The sequence below is a fragment of the Nipponia nippon genome, unplaced genomic scaffold (assembly GCF_047370975.1).
Source record: "Nipponia nippon isolate SJK-2023a ecotype South Korea unplaced genomic scaffold, ASM4737097v1 scaffold_1, whole genome shotgun sequence".
In the NCBI taxonomy this organism is placed as follows: domain Eukaryota; kingdom Metazoa; phylum Chordata; class Aves; order Pelecaniformes; family Threskiornithidae; genus Nipponia; species Nipponia nippon.
Genome location: NW_028262290.1, coordinates 61,727,414 through 61,747,478, shown reverse-complemented (window position 1 = coordinate 61,747,478; position 20,065 = coordinate 61,727,414). Strand labels below are relative to the sequence as shown.

Genomic DNA, 20,065 nt, shown 5'->3' with positions numbered 1-20,065 from the left:
CCCCCCCCCCCCCTTTTGTGTTTTGTTTGGAAATAGCATCTATATTTTCATTAACTAGACAATATTCATGCACTGCATAGGAAGAAAAAAACATCTGTGACAGACAGCAACTGTTTCCCAGGAAATGGAAAGAGCACACTGTGTAGATCTTACGTTTTTTTATCTAAACATAGCTAAAGCATTAGCTGTAGGATTTAGATAGGTTCTTAAAGTATATGGGTGCTGGAACTATAAATCAGTTCTGATACTCTCCTGTTTTGCCTTTTCCTCACTTTTGGACAGTGTAGAATATGTAAGTATTAAATGACTAGCATTCAAGTCACAGAGGAAAATAGTTACATGGACACAGCACAGAAATCTGCAGAACATATTGGAAACTTAATCTAAGGAATTTTAAAGAAAATATATAATTTTAGGGCAAGTGAAAGAATTACAGTTGCATAGGAATAAAAATAACTGGCTAGTTCTTCAAAAGGCATATATTTGGCAAAGTTGCATTGAATAGTGGAATTACACCAGCAGAGTATCCTTGTGTATCACATTTTGCACGTAACATTTGCAAACTGGAAATTTTACAAAAGCAAGATGTCAACTAACATTTTCTCTTAAATGAAAATGTGAATGAAGCTTTCTTGATGGGCACAGCTCAGAGAGCACCATAGGTACAGCTCCCTGACAACATGGGGGAGCAGTTTTTCATTTTAGCTCATTAAAATACTCTCTGCAGGGAGCCGCTCTATTCCTGAGTATGGCAGCACTGTGAGAAGGAAAAGAGGTAGTGAATGAGACAGGGAAAAAGAGGAAAAATAAATAAAGCTGATTGTGGTGGGGTAGAAGTGTTTCTTTCAAGCAGATCACAATGCTTTTTTATTCAGCAGCTGTTCACTGACGTGTAGAAAGCTGTAAGTCTGCAAGGTCTCTTAGCCTGGAAAATGGTTGGAGAAAAGCTGGACATACTGCATCAGTAAATGTTTAATCAAAAGCAGAAGTTTCTTCCATACTTTTTAATACATATATATATATATATATGTGCATGTCTAAAATAACCCAACAGCACTTTTTCAGGTAAATTATGGTACATAAAACTGATTGTTTTATTGGAAAAAAGTCTATGTGTCTCCTCCTCAATATGCTTCCTCAACCTGTCCTGAGAAACAACTAATGAGACAAATCCCTCTGGTAATCATGGAAATCATTTCACACTGGGAATAGAACACAGGGCTGCTCAGATCATAGCAAGAGGGCAGATTTTTCTCCCCACAATTTCAAACATTTCAGGGCATTGCGAGAAGTACAGAAATATTTGATACCACTTACAAAAATCTAAATGTTCAGGATAGATAAAACTTGTTCCCCACCTACAGGTATGCCTTCCAACTTATTCCCTCATTACTGATTACAAACACACCTACTACAGTTCATTTTTTAAAGACGTCTTCCAAAGACAGAAAATTTCCATTGAGATATACTCATCCTCCTTTTCAAAGTAAACAGATGCTTGACACATGATCATACAAGATACAATGTGCATCTAAAACAGAAATCTGAGAAGGAAACAGAGAAAATAAGAGTAATGCTGACCAGAAAGACAAGACCAGAGCACAGCTCTACCGTATCTGGCCCAGCCATGGCACAGGCAGTCACCAGCCGGGGATGCGGCCCGCTATTACTTGTCTGAAGAAGTTTTCCCGCTTTTTAAAGTTAGGCTTGCAGGCATGGTTACCTAAATAATTTGCAAATAAGAAGACTTCACAGCAGTTCTGAGGATGAGACTGTGGTGCTGATATGGCCGTTCGCAGCTCTCAGGAGCGTCGTGAGAATTATGTGCCTATTAGTAAGGGATGAATTTATGCCCTGGGAATTTAAGATTAGAGCCGTACCAGGCAATAACCTTACCTTAACACATCAAACTCTATTCCCAACAAACTGTATTAGCCTGCTACTCCAGTATCTGTTGGCATCTGGCTTGAAAATACACCTGACCACCCTCTAGGGTAATTGCTTGGATCTGAAGGTGACCTCTGCAGTGCTGACGCTGCATTTTGAATCGGCGACATTTCAGCCACTCCAGCAGAAATCAGTGGGCTGTGGCAAGGACCTAAAAACGTTACAGGTGAAGACAGGCCGGCCTGCTGGTGGAGGCGGGTAGGAAAGCCCTGATGTCGAATGCGCCATTGTGATGGAACCTCAGAACGGGCCTTCTCCGGTCATGCAGAAACCTTCACATCACCACAGTTTCATTTGTTTCCACCACTTTCTCACAACACGAATGTGTCCCCCTCCCCCCCACCCACCACCCTCATTCCTGAACGTATCAACAAAAGGAACAGCAAAATAAATAAATAAAGACTTAGCCTCTGCTTCGGGGAAGCCGCCTCTCCAGGTTTCCGCCTTGGCGGTGACCTGGCTGGAGCTGGTAGGCATCAGTTTTCACGGCAAATGGTGGGTGCGGAGGAGGCCGGTGGCTCCCTGGCCCTGGCAGCAGGCTCCAGGCTCAACTGTCTCTCTCGGCCGGCCGCCCCCGGCTGTCATTGCACCAGGCCTGAGCCGTAGCTGAAGGCGTAGCTGCTGGCCAGCGAGCGGGACTGCTGGTGCTCCTCGCCTTGCTCCGAGGGGTAGCTGGGAAATGTCTGCGCCCGGGACACCTTCGCTGAGCCGAGGCTGTGACCTGTGGGGGGAGGACATGGACACAAAAGATGTGTCTGGGCTTTAATTTAATTTTAATTTACTTGAGGCCTTTAGCCATGGACGTGGACTCTGACCAGCTGATGTCATACTGCCCCGTGGTGCCAGGGTGCCTGGAAAACAGACGTACCACATCAGGCCTTGCTGGGGCTGCAAAAGAGGGTTTTGCCCATGCCTGAGGCAGGAGTGGAGGACGGATGCCCAGCTGAGGCAGAAGATCCCGAACACAACACATGCATAATTTAGGGGCAGAATTTTTTTTTTTTTTAAATTGCAGAATATCATATCTATATATTTCCTACTCTGTTAATCTTGGTTATATTTGTTAGTTAGAGCAGATAAAGAACTAATGCAGTTCTTCTTATTTATCTGAGGCACTGATTAAGTGGTGGAAGTAACGACAGCAATTTTGAAGGGATTTGTCACACAAAAGCTGCTTCATCTACTTACTATCTTTCAAACAGGATGCCAGTTTGCCAGGTAAACACAGCATCACTGTTATTTCAAAATGAACTGGAGGTGGGTTATGGCCATGTCGCAGAACACTGGTTGGGAAAAGGACATGTGAGGTCTTTCCTCAGACAGGCTTGTGAATCTCCTATAACCATGGCTTGTTCACTCACAGCCAGCGAGATGGAAAACCATGTGTGAAAAGCCATTAAAAAGCCAATGACCAAACTCAGAAGATGACGCCTATGGCCTGATTCTGTATCCCAGTCATTTGCCTATCTCCATATTCCCTTCTGAAATTGAAATTTAATTAGTAACAAAAAGTTAAGTTCCAAAGTGCGTATCTTCATGCAACATATATTCTCCACTTTTTGGAAATGTATATTAAATCCTGGATTTAAAACGGCTTTGGATAATGCTTTTAAAAATGTCTCTAATACATGTATTGTATGTAGACATACAAAATCTTATTTTTCCTTCAACCACAGAGCTATTAAAGAATCACTCTAACAGACTATATACTAAATTGCTGAAGAACTCAGCTCACGTTGACATGTTTCAAAACAGCTAGCAGCTTTCTAGACTGCCCAGTAGTGCTGGAACCAAGAATGATGTTGACTGGATTTGGCAAAACTTTGTCCTAACTTGTATTTGGAAAAGTTTGGCTACAACACATTACTGACTGCTTCATGAAAAAAAATGTGATTCCCCCTGAAGATGAGTCTATCAGAGCAATACTGGGACCAAGAGAGAAAAAAAATAACAACTAAATGAAAAATAGAATAAAAGGTACATCTCAGTGACACTGGAGACAAGAAAACTAGAGACTGAATTCCCAGTGGCACATTAATGGTCATAAAAAAATCCCTTTCATAGCACGACCAAGCAGGATGAATTTTGTATGTGTATTGTGTATTTTTAATATTCATTCACTGGGTTAAATTGACATTGGCTATCAAAACCTGACTGAGATGCCTGGTTTAAATGTTTTCTGCTTCAAGAAGCTCTTACATCAAACTAAATTAAAATGTATGGTGACTATGAGGTCTGGGTTGCAAAGCAAAAGCACTCATAATACATTTTTTAAGAATAGTCTTAAATGTCTTATTGCTTTGATCGACTTTTAATCATGATATTAAGTGAGGCCTTCATACATTTTTACTTCTATTTGGGATTTGCATCACAATTACTGTTAGGTTTGTTTGGTTGGTTGTTTTTTTTTAATTTAATGCAAACCTAAACATAGAAAGTTGCGTAATCGTAGGTTTTAATTTTGTGTCCAAAATCTGGCATTTTTCCTTCTAACGATGTAAGGTCTTGTTTTCTTTTTACACAGAAGATAGAAACATATATATTTTAAGGGCCATAGGGAACTGCTAATCCAGTCATGTGATTGGCTATGTACAATTTTTCTCTTTCTTACCAATAAAGATAAATAAAATATGCCAAGGTACAATTTTCCTCCATGCTTTTCATATATTTTATAAAAGTATGTAAACCACACAAATAGTCCCTGTGACAATGAGCAGGAGTAAAGACACTTGCTAAACAAGGGAGTTCCCTAAACTCAGGCCTATTTGTATCATGTGCTCTATCACATATAATTAATATCGAATTCAATTCTGTAGAATACTGCAGCTTTAACACAGTGATGAAGAGTGCCCCTACTGAACTAATTGCTAGCCAAGGTATTAAGGCAGTCTCTTAAAATACTGAAGATGAATTTGAACCTATTAAGGTTAAAAAGGAAATTAAATTCAGGTCTTCCATTTCCTGGATGTATGCCTCAGCTGCTAGCACATCCTTCACTGTTCTTTAAAAGAAAATTTGTAGCTGCTAAATCTCACAACAGGGCTGATTTTAGCCATTCTGTAACCAAAAGGGTTAATGAGGATAAGTGACTTCTTCTTCCCTGACTGCTAAGATGTGTAGTCAGAGAGAGACAGAGACAGTCTCAGATCCCAAAGATTAAAAGACACACTCAACAGAGCCAAAAGATCTAAGACACCTGGTCGAGGCTCAAGCTGAACAGTATGACACCAATCTATGAAAATAATAACAAAAAGAATAGAGGACATCTGTTCAAATGAAATAAGAAAGCTATGGGTAACAGACAATTTGTGAGTTTAGGAAAGAATGGCTCTATGCAATATATTTACTTTCGACTTACATTTTTTTCCTTTTTTAAATAAAGAACTATATTAATATATTTAAATAAGATGGATAAAAAAATAATGGTGGTAAAAGAATGAAATAGTCCAAAGGTTCCAAGTTGGCTTAAGACATCTAAGCAGTAAATTTCCAAAATTTAAGTTTTTGTTCAGCTTTGTTTTAAAATTGAGTATATCCTGTGTTGGAAATTCTAAATCATAATTGATTCTTTTATTTGCATTCCTACTACATATTATTTTAATACTCATATAACTGATTAGCCTTATGGAGTCTTAGGTACTGCAGCATCTCCACAGTTATGCTTTATGTCAGCAGTAAGGATTTTGAAACTAAAGATACAGGAAAAGTTTTTTCAGGAAAGAATTTAAGTTCCACAGCTTTCTAAGCATCCTGCTTCAATAGTATTTTCTGTGTCATATTTGCATCTTAAAAGGTTAAGAGAGAAGTAGAAGAATGCTGTTTGTGGTTTTTGCAGCTCTTTGGTACCATATCTGTTTTCAATATTACAAAACTAACTCTTCTCTACAGTTCTGAAGTCAGCATGAGAGGAATTTGATTAACACACACTTTACGACCTGAAGACACCAGTAGAATTGGGGGAGTTTTTTCCTGTGGCTTACATGTGAAATGTTTTGTTGTTTTTTTTTTTTTGTTATTTTTTGTTCTAGGACAGGATCTTGGAAAGGTATTATTAAGTCTACTTCATCCTTTATTTAAATTTACTGTCAGGATCATAGAATGCAATGAAGCTGCAGTCCAAAGCAATTAGGTATGAATGATTCATCAAGATAATTTAATGTAACCTGGCAAATTACACAAAAATTAGATTTTTCCTGATCTTAATTATGTTGGAAGCAGAGGCAGTATACACAAGGATCTTATTTCATGACATGGTGCTTATTTATAACAATTCTTTAGAGGAAAAACCCAATGGTATCCTAGTAACAGCAGTGATTGATGTACATATAAGTAGATCGATCACAATTTCTACGGGAAAACATGCAGTACTCAGCTAAATGAAAAGAAAAAAATAAAGGAAAAACAAAAGAGAAGAGATGCAGCAATAAACTTTAAAAGCTCCCTTACTGCTGCTTCTTGGGAGATGTTTCTCTTTGTTTCAGATTCAGAATTCAAATTCTTAACCAGAAGGAAGGTGCCAAACCTTTTTCTTTTCTGAATGAAAAAAAGGTCACACTTTTCTTTTCCAGCACAAGAATTCAAGGGACTCTCTCATCTGATATTCTTTGGTTAGAGCACTCATCTATGACGTACAAGTCCTGTGTTAAAACTCCCTACTGCCTGTGGGTAAGGTTCGACATTACACTTTCTGTAATAGAAAAATTGCTGAAAATATTCCCTTTCTCCTCTCTGCCCACACTGCTGTTTGCTGTCCCTGAGTTGTGTCATTGAGACTGAAAGGCTGCTTTGTAGACTGAAGCACTTCGGTCATCTGGTTTGCAAGAGGCCTACAAATCGTTGTACTGCCACAGCTGAGGAGCAGGAAAAAGCAGCCAAGGGTTAGAGATGGCAGGGCTTTTCTCAGACTGGCTTTGGTGCCAGATAGTTTGTTTGGGGAATGATGACCTGTGAGCAATATGCAACCAAATGGAGGTGAATGCTATTGCTACCTGACTACTCACTTCTCTGATGAAGAATCACTTTTGAAACCCTGTGACTAAGCTTTCTAATACAAGATTTAATATAAGTGTATATTTTTGCAGCACAATGATTAAAAATTAATAGAACCAGACTCCTGTGTTTCAGCTTCCGTTGCAGGCCTTTTATGTACCTCATATTAGATAGTCATTAGTTAAAATAAAGAAGCAGACTTTTGCAGCTGCACAGCAAGCTTTCATCTGGGATTTCTTAACCTCTGAACAGATGACTTTACAAACAAAATGATGTTCTTCTAATGCAGTTTTACTTTTCTAGGTAATAATAATAAACTTTATTTTTGAAAATAAAATTTGGCATATCCATTCCCAAGATTATGAGCACAAAATTGAAGTCATTAAATTAAAGCCAATTGGATATCTTTATTAGTATTATGTTTTGTATATTTGTACTTGGGGTGCTCTGAGACTTCATGAGGACTTCTATGATTGCTATAGATGTTTCTATAAATGTTATGGAAAAACACAGTTGTTCAAAAGAAATTTCTATGAATCAATCAGTGCAAGCTAAGACCAAATAAAGTGAATCACCAGTTGCATTGTAAAGCAATCTTTTCCTTTTAGAAATATTCATTGGAAAATTCTGTTGTTCACCATAAACAGAACAGTCTGGAAACCAGTGAAACAGAGATGATGAGGTTTTCTCCACAAAGGATGGTGCAAGGAGGTGGAAAAAACCCTATTAGCTAACAGATGTTTCAGGAATGAAATGCTAGTAAGAAGGAGTTAGTTGTATGTTGTTTCCTCAGACAATCCTCAACAGACAATAAATGCAGCCCTTCAGCCAGAGAAGTTCACAAAACTAGTACCAGCCTTTAATCTAGATTTATGTTCTCTAAGGACTTTCCCAACAGCAATGAAAGCTCCTATTTATACCAGAGGAGGCCCGCAGATTGTACTGAGGATATGGTTTTGATGGGGAAGCGTGTCTCAAGATGCTTCAACCTCTAATATTCTTTCTTTGCAGGATTTTTGTTAAGGCACAGGACAAAATGGTAAAGGCACTGTAGCTATGCACTGAAAGCCCACTAGGGAAAATGAAACACTTTTACTGCAAGAAACTAAATTATTATGACTGCTTATTTCAGATGGAAGCTTTTATCCTCTAAGAGCTTTTGTTGCAAAGAAAGAGACTCCACACATTTTATTCTGGATAAAGAAAATGGTCCTCAAAAAAACCTCTACTACAATCTCAAATCAGTTAAAGTGGCTATTATTGCATCAGAAAGGATACTTTCATTTAAGGCAGAAAATAAATGATTGCTGTTATCCTATTTATAAATTGATACTGGTTAAAATTCTGCCAACTCCCCGTATTGATTATACAGTGTCTTCTATTGAGCTGTTGATGACAAAGCAGCTTTTCCTTTTCTGCTGTTAGATAATTGGAATAACTAAAGCAAAGTTTCATAGCAGGACAAACTGCTACAAAGCAAAACATTTATTTTGCAGTAACGATGCAGTTGGATTGGAAGGGCATTAATTGGTACAGCAATTATTATGCTGTCACTCACAAAAAGATGCAATGCAAGGGAGCAGATGGAAACTGAAAAATAGCATAAACTACATTACAGCATATTGATTTCCATATACTTATTGAAAGGGAGACTGTGGGCCTGTTTCAGTTACAAATAAAGAAATACAAATTTTCCCTTGAATTTAACTACAGTTGGAATTAAAACTCCAGGGAGCACAGCTGGGCTCCAACTTTTATATTTTCTAAAATAATTTTGGATTTCATTTAATCAAATATTTATCTTTCTGAAGGGAAAATGAATATCAGGAAACACAATTTTTGAGACAGATATTTAAGAAAATGGTTTCATTTATATATTAGAAATAATTTTGAATAAAAATAGTTTAAATTGATGATAAAATATATAGGAAATACATTAAGAGAGTGAATGTAAAATATCCCCTCCTAACATTTTTAAATATTTCCCTTTTATTCTCAGTTAAAAAGCATTTCAATTTTCTTTAGAATTTGAAATGAAATTAATAATTTTTTTTTTTTTTTGGCCAGCATCAAGATTAGTATCTGAGTAGAATATACTTGTTACAGAATCCTATCACTTTCCAGAACTGGAAGACTATTATTTATCTTAAAAGTTTTTGGCATTGTCATCAAGTTCTCCTCTAGAAAAGAAGAAATTTTACATGTGCATGAAGAAAAGATTGCAGGATTGGCAGATTAAAACCAGTAAACTTACTTATGTCAAATTTTTGAGTCTTAAGGGAAAAGTTTTCAACATTCCAATTTTGGCACAAGAATGCTGGAGTTTTATGAACAGTACATTTACATGTCAATATTTTTAAATAAAGAAAATGCATGTGCTTACGGCTTTGCAATAGTGATAATTGTCTCAATTCCTACGAATAATGTGAACTGCTTGTAAACATTATGTATGAAAAAAATGAGCATTATTTCATCTGTACCCCTACCTAAAATAGCAAGTATTTAAAAGCAGTGTCTTGAATCACATAACTAAAACTAATGTATTGATTAAAGGTCAGGTTGGTTTAATTGTGGTTCTGTTTTTCCAGATAGTGTTTTTAAATACTTGCTCTCCTATTGCATTTGAACTATATATTATCTACTTAGGCTATCACCAGTTGATGTAGCGCCTGTGGTAGAAATATCAGAATGTCAACCACATCTTTCTCAAGTATGAATAGGTTACCTTGCCCTCTACTTTTAATTGATTTTCTTTTTCCACTGGGGATTTTTTCTAGTAATGCATCTTTTTATTCGTACTACCAGCTTTCTATGCCTCTGTCTGTTTATAAAGGGAGGAGACATATATAAACACCTGCTACCTAACATCTCCACCTAGGAGATGGAAAAGAAAGTTACTTCCGCATGTCTCACATTACCCAATAATCTTTCCCCTTTCTGTCCACATTCCTGCAGCCAAAATAAGACATATATTTGGGAAAAGTAATCTATTTTACATATTACTTTGCTTCGACTTGTGCTCTTCTATTTGTAATACATAATTGTATGCCCACATTCCTGAACTACGGGGAGATTAAATAAAGTATCTGACTGGAGTAGCAATTTTTTTAGTTCTGTACTCTGAGCCAACATGGAGATAAAGACAGTAAGCTTGTACTTAGCTTTCTTATGTTGTCTTCCATATACAGACCGCAGTGGTCCTTACAGAGATTAATTGATTTCATCTTTACAGCTTTTTACACTTGTGCTAATGTTGCAATATGAAACCAGCCTCCCCTCTCCCTCTGTTCTGAGTCCAGCTCCTTAACTAGGTCAACATAGTTGAAGGAGGCACAATCATGTTCTCACTTAACACAAAATTAGGCTAAGGTCCAACTTTGCTACAAAACAAACAGAATTTTCCAGATGAAAACTCTCAGAAAGAAGGGTTTCTGAGTTTGGTTTTGCAGATTCTACAGAAGTGAAATTTTCTGCAGTCATGCTTTCAATTTTTAGTTTTTTGAAAGTATTTATCAGGGAACCATGATCTACACTAGCCCTGCATCGAGCAAGCAGTTGGGATGAATCAATTCCAGAGCTATCTTCCAACCCAAACTATTCTGTGATATGATGAAATAATTTATTTTCAGCCATTTTGCTTTGTGAGAGAAAACAAACTACCTTGTTCTAAATCAGTTAAAGAAAACATTCAGCTGTTCTTCCTGACTGGAACACTATATCAGGAGAGTTGTAGTTTCTTCTGAATCATTAGACAGGTGATACAATTTTTGTGTGTTAGAGAAGTGACTATGGTCAAGGATTTTGTTTTATAATGAAAGATACAGGCATCATGATACTGAAGAAAAGCTTTTAAGAGGAAATATGTGCAGTTTAATACTGAAATGTGTCAAAATGATCAACAAGTTACTTAAGACTATAAATAGAATCTTCAATGAGTGCCCTAACAAAGCTACCTGAAAAGGCTGAGTACTTTTTACAAGGTGGCTGGCATTCCCAGCCTAATTTATCCTTTCAACCACAGACTCAGTCAACCAGAAGCTCATATAAAACATTTCCACATAAGTTGTATAAGTGAGATTTACTATGAGAATAATAACTCTGTTCCTGAACTTTATGCCTGTCCAAATTAAAGTAGAATTATTTCATTTACCACAGAGGTAAACAGAGACTAAGCATTTATATATAAAATATAGGTAGTTTCATTTTCCTATTCAAGCTCAAGACTTAATGAGCTTTTTAAAGAGAAACATCATGAAACTGAGTCATTACATGTTGGTAATACTAAGGAAAGAAAAAGAAAATTGTAGAGGAGAAATTCCTGCAAATGACAATTTCTTTCACTTCAGGGAACATTTGAATTGGGTAAGAATGCTGACAAATAATAAGATGATGACAATATGCAAGAAATAAGAAGACAAGAATGCTCTGATCATAAGCACATATGGGAAAGACTAAAAAGGGGGGAAGAGAAAACAGCTAAGGAAAACTCCAGTAAGAAAATTATTTTAGTCTTTACAGTACTTTGCATCATGGGGACATTACAAACCAACAAAACAAAACACTCAGAAAAATTACCCTGCTCCTGGAATAACTGGAAAGTGGGAAGAATATAAAGCTAGTGAAAAAAGAAACAAATATGAAAGACAGATAAAATTGTGTGGATTCGGTTACTTTGCCTCAAGTAATGATTTTCTGCTGTATTTAAGTAGGTAAAGATACATGATTTGCTGTCTTCTTTTGCTTTTGATTCCTGTGTAAAGCAGCAAGTCATTATGAGAGTCAACTGATTGTTGATCTCTGTGCATAAATCGATTTTCTTTTACATCCTTGAAAATTACATCTACCAGAGTAATTTATAATCTTGGTTTACCAATTTGTTAGCTCATCGTTCACTTTTCCTTTCCTTAAAATGTTTTTGTTGCATTTTTATTACAGCCAAACTAAATTCCCAGTCAAAACACGGATCTTATCAGATACCTTGTTAAAAAAAATCAACCCGTAAATCTGTTACTGATTTAGCATGAAGCATCTTACTAAAAAATGCAATGCAAAAATGCAAATTTATACATTGCATATCACTTTGATGATATGGAATATCTCACTGTTAAATATTTATTGCATTTCAAATCATACTGACATTTCCCCTTGGATACACTATTCCACAAAACACTATACAGGCCTCATGCAATTCTACTGATACTACAGGGGTGAAATGAAATAGTGAATTTCTAATTTCATATTAGAATATCTAAAGCAACGTGAAGGAAAAAATTATTTACACTGACAAGAAGTGTATAAAGTGGAGAGAGTATATTGCCTTTGAAAATGGGATGTTACTGGAGGCTGATTGATCAGCACTGTTCAATCTTGTTGCTGTTATAATTCTGCTGATGTTTAGTGTGGCCAATATTTCCTGGCCCAGTAACATTTTCATTATAAATGCTCCATTCACAAAGACTTATAACTAGCCTATAAAAAAATTGCCATAAAAAGAAACTCGGCACGAGGTCTGAAGCCAGAGAGCAAATTTGGTCTGACAGGATGGAGGGAATATGTTTTTCATCATGATTTTATGTAAGTAAAATACAACTTTGATTGGAAAAAAACTAAAAAAAAAAAATATAATTGGCAGGCAGTATAGTTTACATTGCTTGACACAGGAAAAAATGGGGACAAAGGATTTATACCACCCCAAATGGATGCCTATTCTACAAATAGAATATTTGTAGATATAAAAAGACAATTTTATCATGTGAGTATAATGTGAGAACTAAACACATATAAGTCTAAAACATTCAGGGTGAGTGTGGTGATGCAGCTGAGACCTTCCTTTGGCACTCCCAGCCATTTTTTTTTGCACACTGGAGGAGCCAGGAAAATAGAGAGATCAATGGTAACAAAACTAATCCTTATCAAAAGCAAACAAAAGCAAAAAAGCAAACCAAAATCCAAAACATGTTTTATGCCTGTTTGGCTTTCACTGTGGAGTCACATGTGCTCCACTTCTGGGTTGTTCAAAGAAAAGGCAGGAATGCCTGGCTGTTGGAAGTGATTATGAGGTGTGATTGGACCATGCATTTTATTATCAGTTGTGTCTTAGATTACCTTAGCAAATTGTTGCACTACAGTCTCAGTCCCTTTGGAGCTCTGCAAGTGCTCCTCACTGCATAGAAACAGCAAAATTCATCATCTGTTTTGATCATATACTTCTACTCCTGTTACAGAAGTCAGTCTCATCCCATTACCGCACTTCCTTATAGGTATTTAAAGACAAAATGCAGTCCAAACTGTAGGCAATGTCCTCCAAAGAAGGAAAAATTCTTGGACTCTGGTAAAATGTCTTTCATTCCAGGAACATTGTATTTATGGTGTAACATGGAGAATTAGTCTTGCTTATGCGTATTTTGCTGGGAAGGGAAGGAGGAGGGTGGTTTGTGGGAGGTAAAAATGTAGTTCCCAGTTTAATAAAATGAGTTATTTAAACCAAGTAAAGATTTTCCACGATTTTTTTTTCTGCCACCAATGAACAAACTTCAGAAAAGATAATAGGTATCACATTAATGTATGTAGTGATGAAACACAGCTTTTAGAACTTCTACATTTCGAAAGCTTTTTTTTTACCTATGCGTTGAAAGCATTTATTAAACCATTTGTTATTCAGATTTAAGCTTTCTATGAAATAGCTTTCTATGAAATAGTCCTTGGAAATATTCTTTAGAGGGCCTTAATGTTATTTCAAGCTACAACCAGATAGTAATAGTAGATGCCATATAAAAGTGAAAATATTGCATTAGTTGATAATTAGCTCTCTGGCAATGATTAAGAAGCTCCCTCAAATACTTGAAGGCAGGAAGACACACCTTTCCAGCAGCTGTAAAGAAGAAAGGCCAATGCTTTTTTAAAAAAAGAATTTGAAATTATAGGCTTGTCTTAAGCTTAATAAGACTTGAGACTGCAGGCATTTTGTCTAAAATGTGAGCTTGCTTGACTTTCTTTAAAAAAAGACTTCACCTTTCACTGCACCTGCTTAGAACAACTTAAAAGGATAGACTGAATTACTGAAAAACTGTAACTACAAATTTAGGAATGCTTTGATGCTTTCCTGCTAAAATAACAAAGACAATCTGCTGAATGATATGCAGTTATTAAACATGTTTGGAAAATTAAAGATGTTTCTTAGACTAAATGCATCACTGGTGCTAACCCAATGAAAGCATGATAGCTAATTGTAAAGTTAGAAAAGTATCACAGAGATATGCTTTCCTCTCATGATGGAATTATAGAAAAAGTGTGTTTAAAAACTCTCCCTCTTCCTGCTATCATCTTTGCAGCAAAAGCTCATCTGATATACTTCTGGAAGTAGAAAACCAGCAGAGAGTTTTGAAAAGGAGCAGTAAACCAAATAAGCTTATCCACACAAGGGAGAATCTTTCAGTTTAAATGATAGTATCATTGTTTGTTTAATGTCTGTTTGTAAAATGAAGTTGTAAAGTTCTACCAGAAAAAGTAATTAATGTTCTCTTAGTAAGGAATTTTGCAGGCTATCAATATGCTATTGCAATTTTGGATTTTTAGTTTATTTTATACTTTAGAGAGGAAACTTAAGCTGAGATTAAAAAGATTGACTAGAAGAAACTAGTACTTCTTATATTTCTAAAAAATTTATTTAAGTTTTTGATATTTCTCAGTCATTATTCCATCTGCCTCAAGCAGACATCTTTAATATTTTCTGAAGAATAACAATTTAATGCTTCCTTTATTCTCACAGGATTTAGTTTAGATTTCTCATATTTAGCAGTTTATTCAGGATAACCCAGGCATAATTCACTGAAACAGAAATAAACACCCTTGCCTATCTAAAATATTTCAGGGCTCAAACACAAAGACAAGTTATCACAGTATAAAAATTCATCTTTAATAGGAGAATTTGAGATCCATGTGGTAAAAACAATGGAATTTGAGCAAGCTTGGAATAAGTATCTTAGTGGATCCCATTCAAAGCTAGCCTAACAGACTTGATGCTAATTGCTGACATGATAACAGTGAACATTTCCAGTCAGTGGTGTTTAACTGAAGATCTTCCCATCTCCATGCTCTGTTCAGTGTCCAGAATTATTTTTTTCTATGAATAAAGATTTTATCAATTTTTAAAAGTTAATTTAGTTATGGATGTTAAACTCTCCACTTATCTTTAGGTAGCCAAGTCTTCTCATGAGATAAATTGATATGCATTGATCTGAATTGGAAATCAAATTCTACAATTTTCAGATGAGAAACATATACACTGTACACAAAAAATACAGAAATGGATTTTATGATAGATAGTTAAGGTATATTTTGAGTTTGAAAAATCTGTAACTGTTAGGAAACTGTATAAACCTAATTTTGGGGACAGATACATCAGATCTCCTGCACATTTCCATGCCTTCTCCTGAGGCCTTTGGTAGTAACCATTGCAAGTGGCTGAACAGTTTATATAGATGGATGTAGATCTAACACAGCAGGAAAGTTCCTAGGTTCCTTCCCAAAGACTGGCTTCTGAGCAGCCACTGAAGGCGCTGGGAACAAAGGAAAGGTTTCGTCTGTATTGAGCTTAATAGCACTTCGAGTTCTTTTGTTCCTTGCAGAGATTACATATATAAAATATGTGGAAATAAGGCAGTTCACAGAGGCTAAACAAATTATTTTTCTCTATAATTTATTCTCTAAAATAAAGAAGTTCATTGATCTTAGATTATATAAGTTTAAATGGAATAAAGTAGATGCCTAAAACATCAATGAAGCACTCAGGAAAGTTAATCCATTTTTCATGACTCTATAAATAATTCCTTCTAGCTGTAAAAGCCTTCAATTACCCACTAGGAAATAAAAAACAATGGCTGTAATTTACTGAGGGATGCAAGTGATGTTCTTTTGCTTTTTTTCCCCTGAAAAGGAATTCACTGTGATTCAGTGTGAACAAGCTGTGTCGTTTGCATCAGACTTGTGTAAAGCTAGAGGAAATGAGCAGAGGTAAATCTTGAAAAGGTGTGTCAAACTGCTTGATCTGCTTGTGCCTGCGGATGGGAGGAGTCCCTTTTCCTTTACTCTCTTAGGCAGCAGAAGAAACAAACAGTTTAAGCCAAAGCACTTATTTCCTTCCCTCACCCAAATAAGGAAATAAATAAATAAATTGACTACGAATGATTATAATAAGACATGCTGGAATTACCACCCTCATGTCTTCTCTCTGGAAATTTGTTATTAAACCTGTAAATATGCTGCCCCATGTTTTGCCTTTTCTGTTCCTCAGCTCACTGAAGCTGTTTTTTTGCTGAAATTCCTTTTGTGCCCACTCAAATCACAGAAGCTGTAAAAGCAGCACAGCAGCAGTCCCTTCAACAGCTTTCCTTAATCTCAGCTGCTGGGAAGAGATTCCTGACAAACCCCAGTGCATTCTAGCAAATCAATTGACCGGATCTCCTGAAAGCAGGAAGGGGTAGAGAACTATCATCTCTTAAGTGACATTTGTTCTGCCCTCTCTCACTGCCTACTAGTTAAGTGTTACTAAAGCGAGCTAGGAAATGAAAAAAAAAAAGTGCCCATAGCACAAGGCAATAACCAGTAATGATATTCAGAACATGACATGTACAAAGTAATTATACTTCATACAGACATTTGGAGAAAAGGGTGTATTACATTAAAGCAAGGCATTTTCCTGATGGCGATTTTGATATTGGTGTTGATTGGAAAAGAGCTGTAATGCAGAAGTTAAGTTCATTGAGTGTCTGTAGTCATAGTATACAGATAACAGATGACAAGGTGAACAAAGATGAAGCTCACAGGATGGTTGAATGTTAAAGATATTGGTGTTGGGTAGCAGTTTAGCTAAGAGCAAGATGGATGGCATGGGGCCATCAGCAGTAGAAGGGAAAGAAAAGTAACATAAAGGACCCACTTCATAATTTCTGAATGAAATCTGGGGAATTTCTTGTGTATGGCTAGACCACTCAGTGCTCCAGTCATTTTCAGTTATTGGCAACCACACAGTGGCAGGTGAAATTCAGAGCAGCCTTTTGTGCATTGCTGCTAAGAATACACTAGGACACAAAAGAGACTAAAACCAGCTTTGCCTTCCGGCACCATAGCTTGCTGCTTTTTGTGCTATTTCTACTCTCCGTGCCTATTATACCAGAGCAGCGTATAATGTAGAAGAATACAACATGAGATGGTATTCTTGAGTTATGGTACTAATTCTTCATGAACACTGCAAAAATTATTAACTTGCACGTAAATTTTCAGGTTTATTAGTACAGCTCTAAAAGGAGGGAAATAAATAATAGAATACAAGTAGCTTTCCAGCAGGACAAAAATGGGAATTTAGAGAGCTGGAAATCAGCTGTGATTTAAAAGGAAGTTAAAGTATAACTTTAGCAGAAACGACTCTCCGTCCCTGCAGGTTTTTAAAAGACGTGTAGATGTGGTGCTTAGGGACATGGTTTAGTGGTGGACTTGGCAGTGCTAGGTTAACGGTTGGACTTGATGATCTTAAAGGTCTTTTCCAACCTAAACGATTCTATGATTCTATGACTCTGAAGGTATTGTATTTGATGAAACATAATGACATACTTTTACATTAAGGCAAAATGGCAGTTTGCAAAACTGTGCTGTATAAGGTACTGGCTCCAGGTTGCAAGCATAAAGCCAAGCTAAAATTAAACATATATATCCTCTATTTTAAGAGCATACTGAGGATAATTTTAAGGGGAAAAAATAACTGAAAATACCTAACAAAGCAATTTCATAAAATAAAGAAGAAAGCAAATGGCTTTTTCCAGTTATTTTCAATTTATTTCTTTATAACCTCCTCCTCCTTGGGGAAATAATAATCAAAAACAGTAATTGTGAGGATTTTCACTCATTGCTTGTTAAACAGAATAAAGCAATACTGAGGAGTTAGTTGAGTCCTCAAGCTGAGGTGTAAGATAACTCTCACAGAACAGGTATGTTATTAACAACAAAATATAAATAATTTATATCAAAAGAAGAAAAAGAACTAAAATCTTTTATGTCATAGCTCACACCAGTGATAACTGCACCATCCTGATTACTCAAGACACTGACTCTGCATCATAAAATCACCATATTTACATCCTATAGCTAGAACTTGCAGTTAAAATAATTTTCTTTATATAGTTTTGCCGCTGAAGACATGAGCACTACTAAGGCACAGAGGAAGGAGTATTATATCTTCCTTGGAGACCTTTGTCTCTCACAAGATGAGATCTTTGCATTCTTTTAAGATTTTATATTTTTCTTCATAAGTGTGAGAATGGGATCCAGGTAACAGTTAGTTACTTCCACTTTTGTTTTTTTATGATGGATATTTAATGAAATTCAGGAATGGGTACGTAAGCCTCTAAAATAGTGGAGAAACTGATGTACTAGCTCAAAATGTCAGCCAGTGAATACTCAGCTTAACAATCGCTGGCTTCATAAATTCACTTTGAAAGGCAAAACAAAATTAAACAAACCTTTTAAAGAGCTTCATGAGAACAATAATCTGCTAAAAAAGGAACTTTTCGGGGAAGTGGAATCTGTCTGTCCATTTGCATCAGAGGATGATCAGGAACTGAATTTAAAAGACAACTGGGGAGCTATATGAATTTTAGAAGACATTCAGACCTGCTGCTGAAGGCTTTGAAACCATATGCTTTGCTCCTATAAATGTGTTTTTTAGAAGATACCCAGAGATCTGAGTAGAGGCTATGAGGAAGGCAAGATCCAATTTTTAAGTCTTTGATGGAATGGCTAAGCAGCAATGATTCAGGCAACTGGACCATCATGATGCATTACAAAACCACCCTATTACTACTAAACTGTTACTTTAAGAACAAAAATAAAGAAGCAGTAGCAGCAAGTAGAACACTGAAAAATGTAATGTTACTGTTTTTACCAGTTAGCTATTATTCTTCTTCGTTTTAGAAATTAATTGCCTTGAGAAAGCACAATATCTTGAATTTCCTTTCCCCCAAAACCAAAGGAATTTAATTTGAAAAGAAAAGAAAGGAAAAGAAAGGAAAAGAAAGGAAAAGGAAAAGGAAAAGGAAAAGGAAAAGGAAAAGGAAAAGGAAAAGGAAAAGGAAAAGGAAAAGGAAAAGGAAAAGGAAAAAGAAAAGAAAAGAAAAGAAAAGAAAAGAAAAGAAAAGAAAAGAAAAGAAAAGAAAAGAAAAGAAAAGAAAAGAAAAGAAAAGAAAAGAAAAGAAAAGAAAAGAAAAGAAAAGAAAAGAAAAGAAAAGAAAAGAAAAGAAAAGAAAAGAAAAGAAAAGAAAAGAAAAAAGAAAAGAAAAGAAAAAGCTGTACAACACATGCTTTTTTCTTTTTGCGTACTTGAGTCACGCAAAAGAAAAAAAATGTGACGTAGGTGCTTGAACAACAGCACCTTTGCAAGAACTGGGGTGAAGGAAAAGGAAGTATTATCTTAGTATTTTAACTTTGAAGTAAATAAAAGAGGCAAATAGCATTCTTCACTAAGTTTAAGAACAAAGGCACTATCTGAAAGAAGGCATTTCCTTCCTTCCTCAAAATAGGATGTAATTTTTGGGTCATTGAGTAGCACCCTTTGATTAGAGACTTTACATCTACCATAGTCACTTGTGTGATTTTGCACAAAATCCATCCTTTTCAGTTCTTTTAATGCCCTATTTTTGCCTAATAAGAACCTAATATATATATATTTAACTTACTAACTAGACGCTGTGAAACCAGTGGGAATAATTTCAAATTATGAGCATTACAAAACCACTAAGAGGATCTGTTCCTTGCTCAGTCCACCCATGATGTAGTAGGAGCAGGGTTGGGAGGTTTCCAGGTTTCTAATCTTTCTGCCTAGAACATCATACAGAGGCTAAACCATTCCTTTTATTATTCTGTAGTAACAGCAATCACTCTGCTACCTGCTTTACTCCTTGATGCTCAAACGTAAGGCACAGGGATGGAGTACAGTCCTTTTTAGTGAGATGGAGTGTACCTCTTCAAACAGAGCCTTTTCTTATTTTCCTCCCATTAGTATCATCTTCTACTGCAGCTAGCTCCTGCCTCACTAGAAATGACTAGAAAGCAGAGCTATTGCAGTAGGACTTATCTCTAA

At 36.1% G+C, this 20,065-nt stretch overlaps 1 protein-coding gene across 1 annotated transcript in view; it reads right to left on the bottom strand.

Moving 5' to 3' along the window:
• Positions 1–31: 31 nt before the first annotated feature.
• Positions 32–20,065, bottom strand: part of DOK6 (docking protein 6) — a 261,432-nt gene continuing 241,398 nt past the window's right edge. Inside the window, exon 8 of the mRNA XM_087757545.1 lies at positions 32–2,668. Coding sequence (XP_087613671.1) covers positions 2,529–2,668 — 140 coding nt within the window. The 3' untranslated portion in view covers positions 32–2,528. The remainder of the gene's footprint in view (positions 2,669–20,065) is intronic.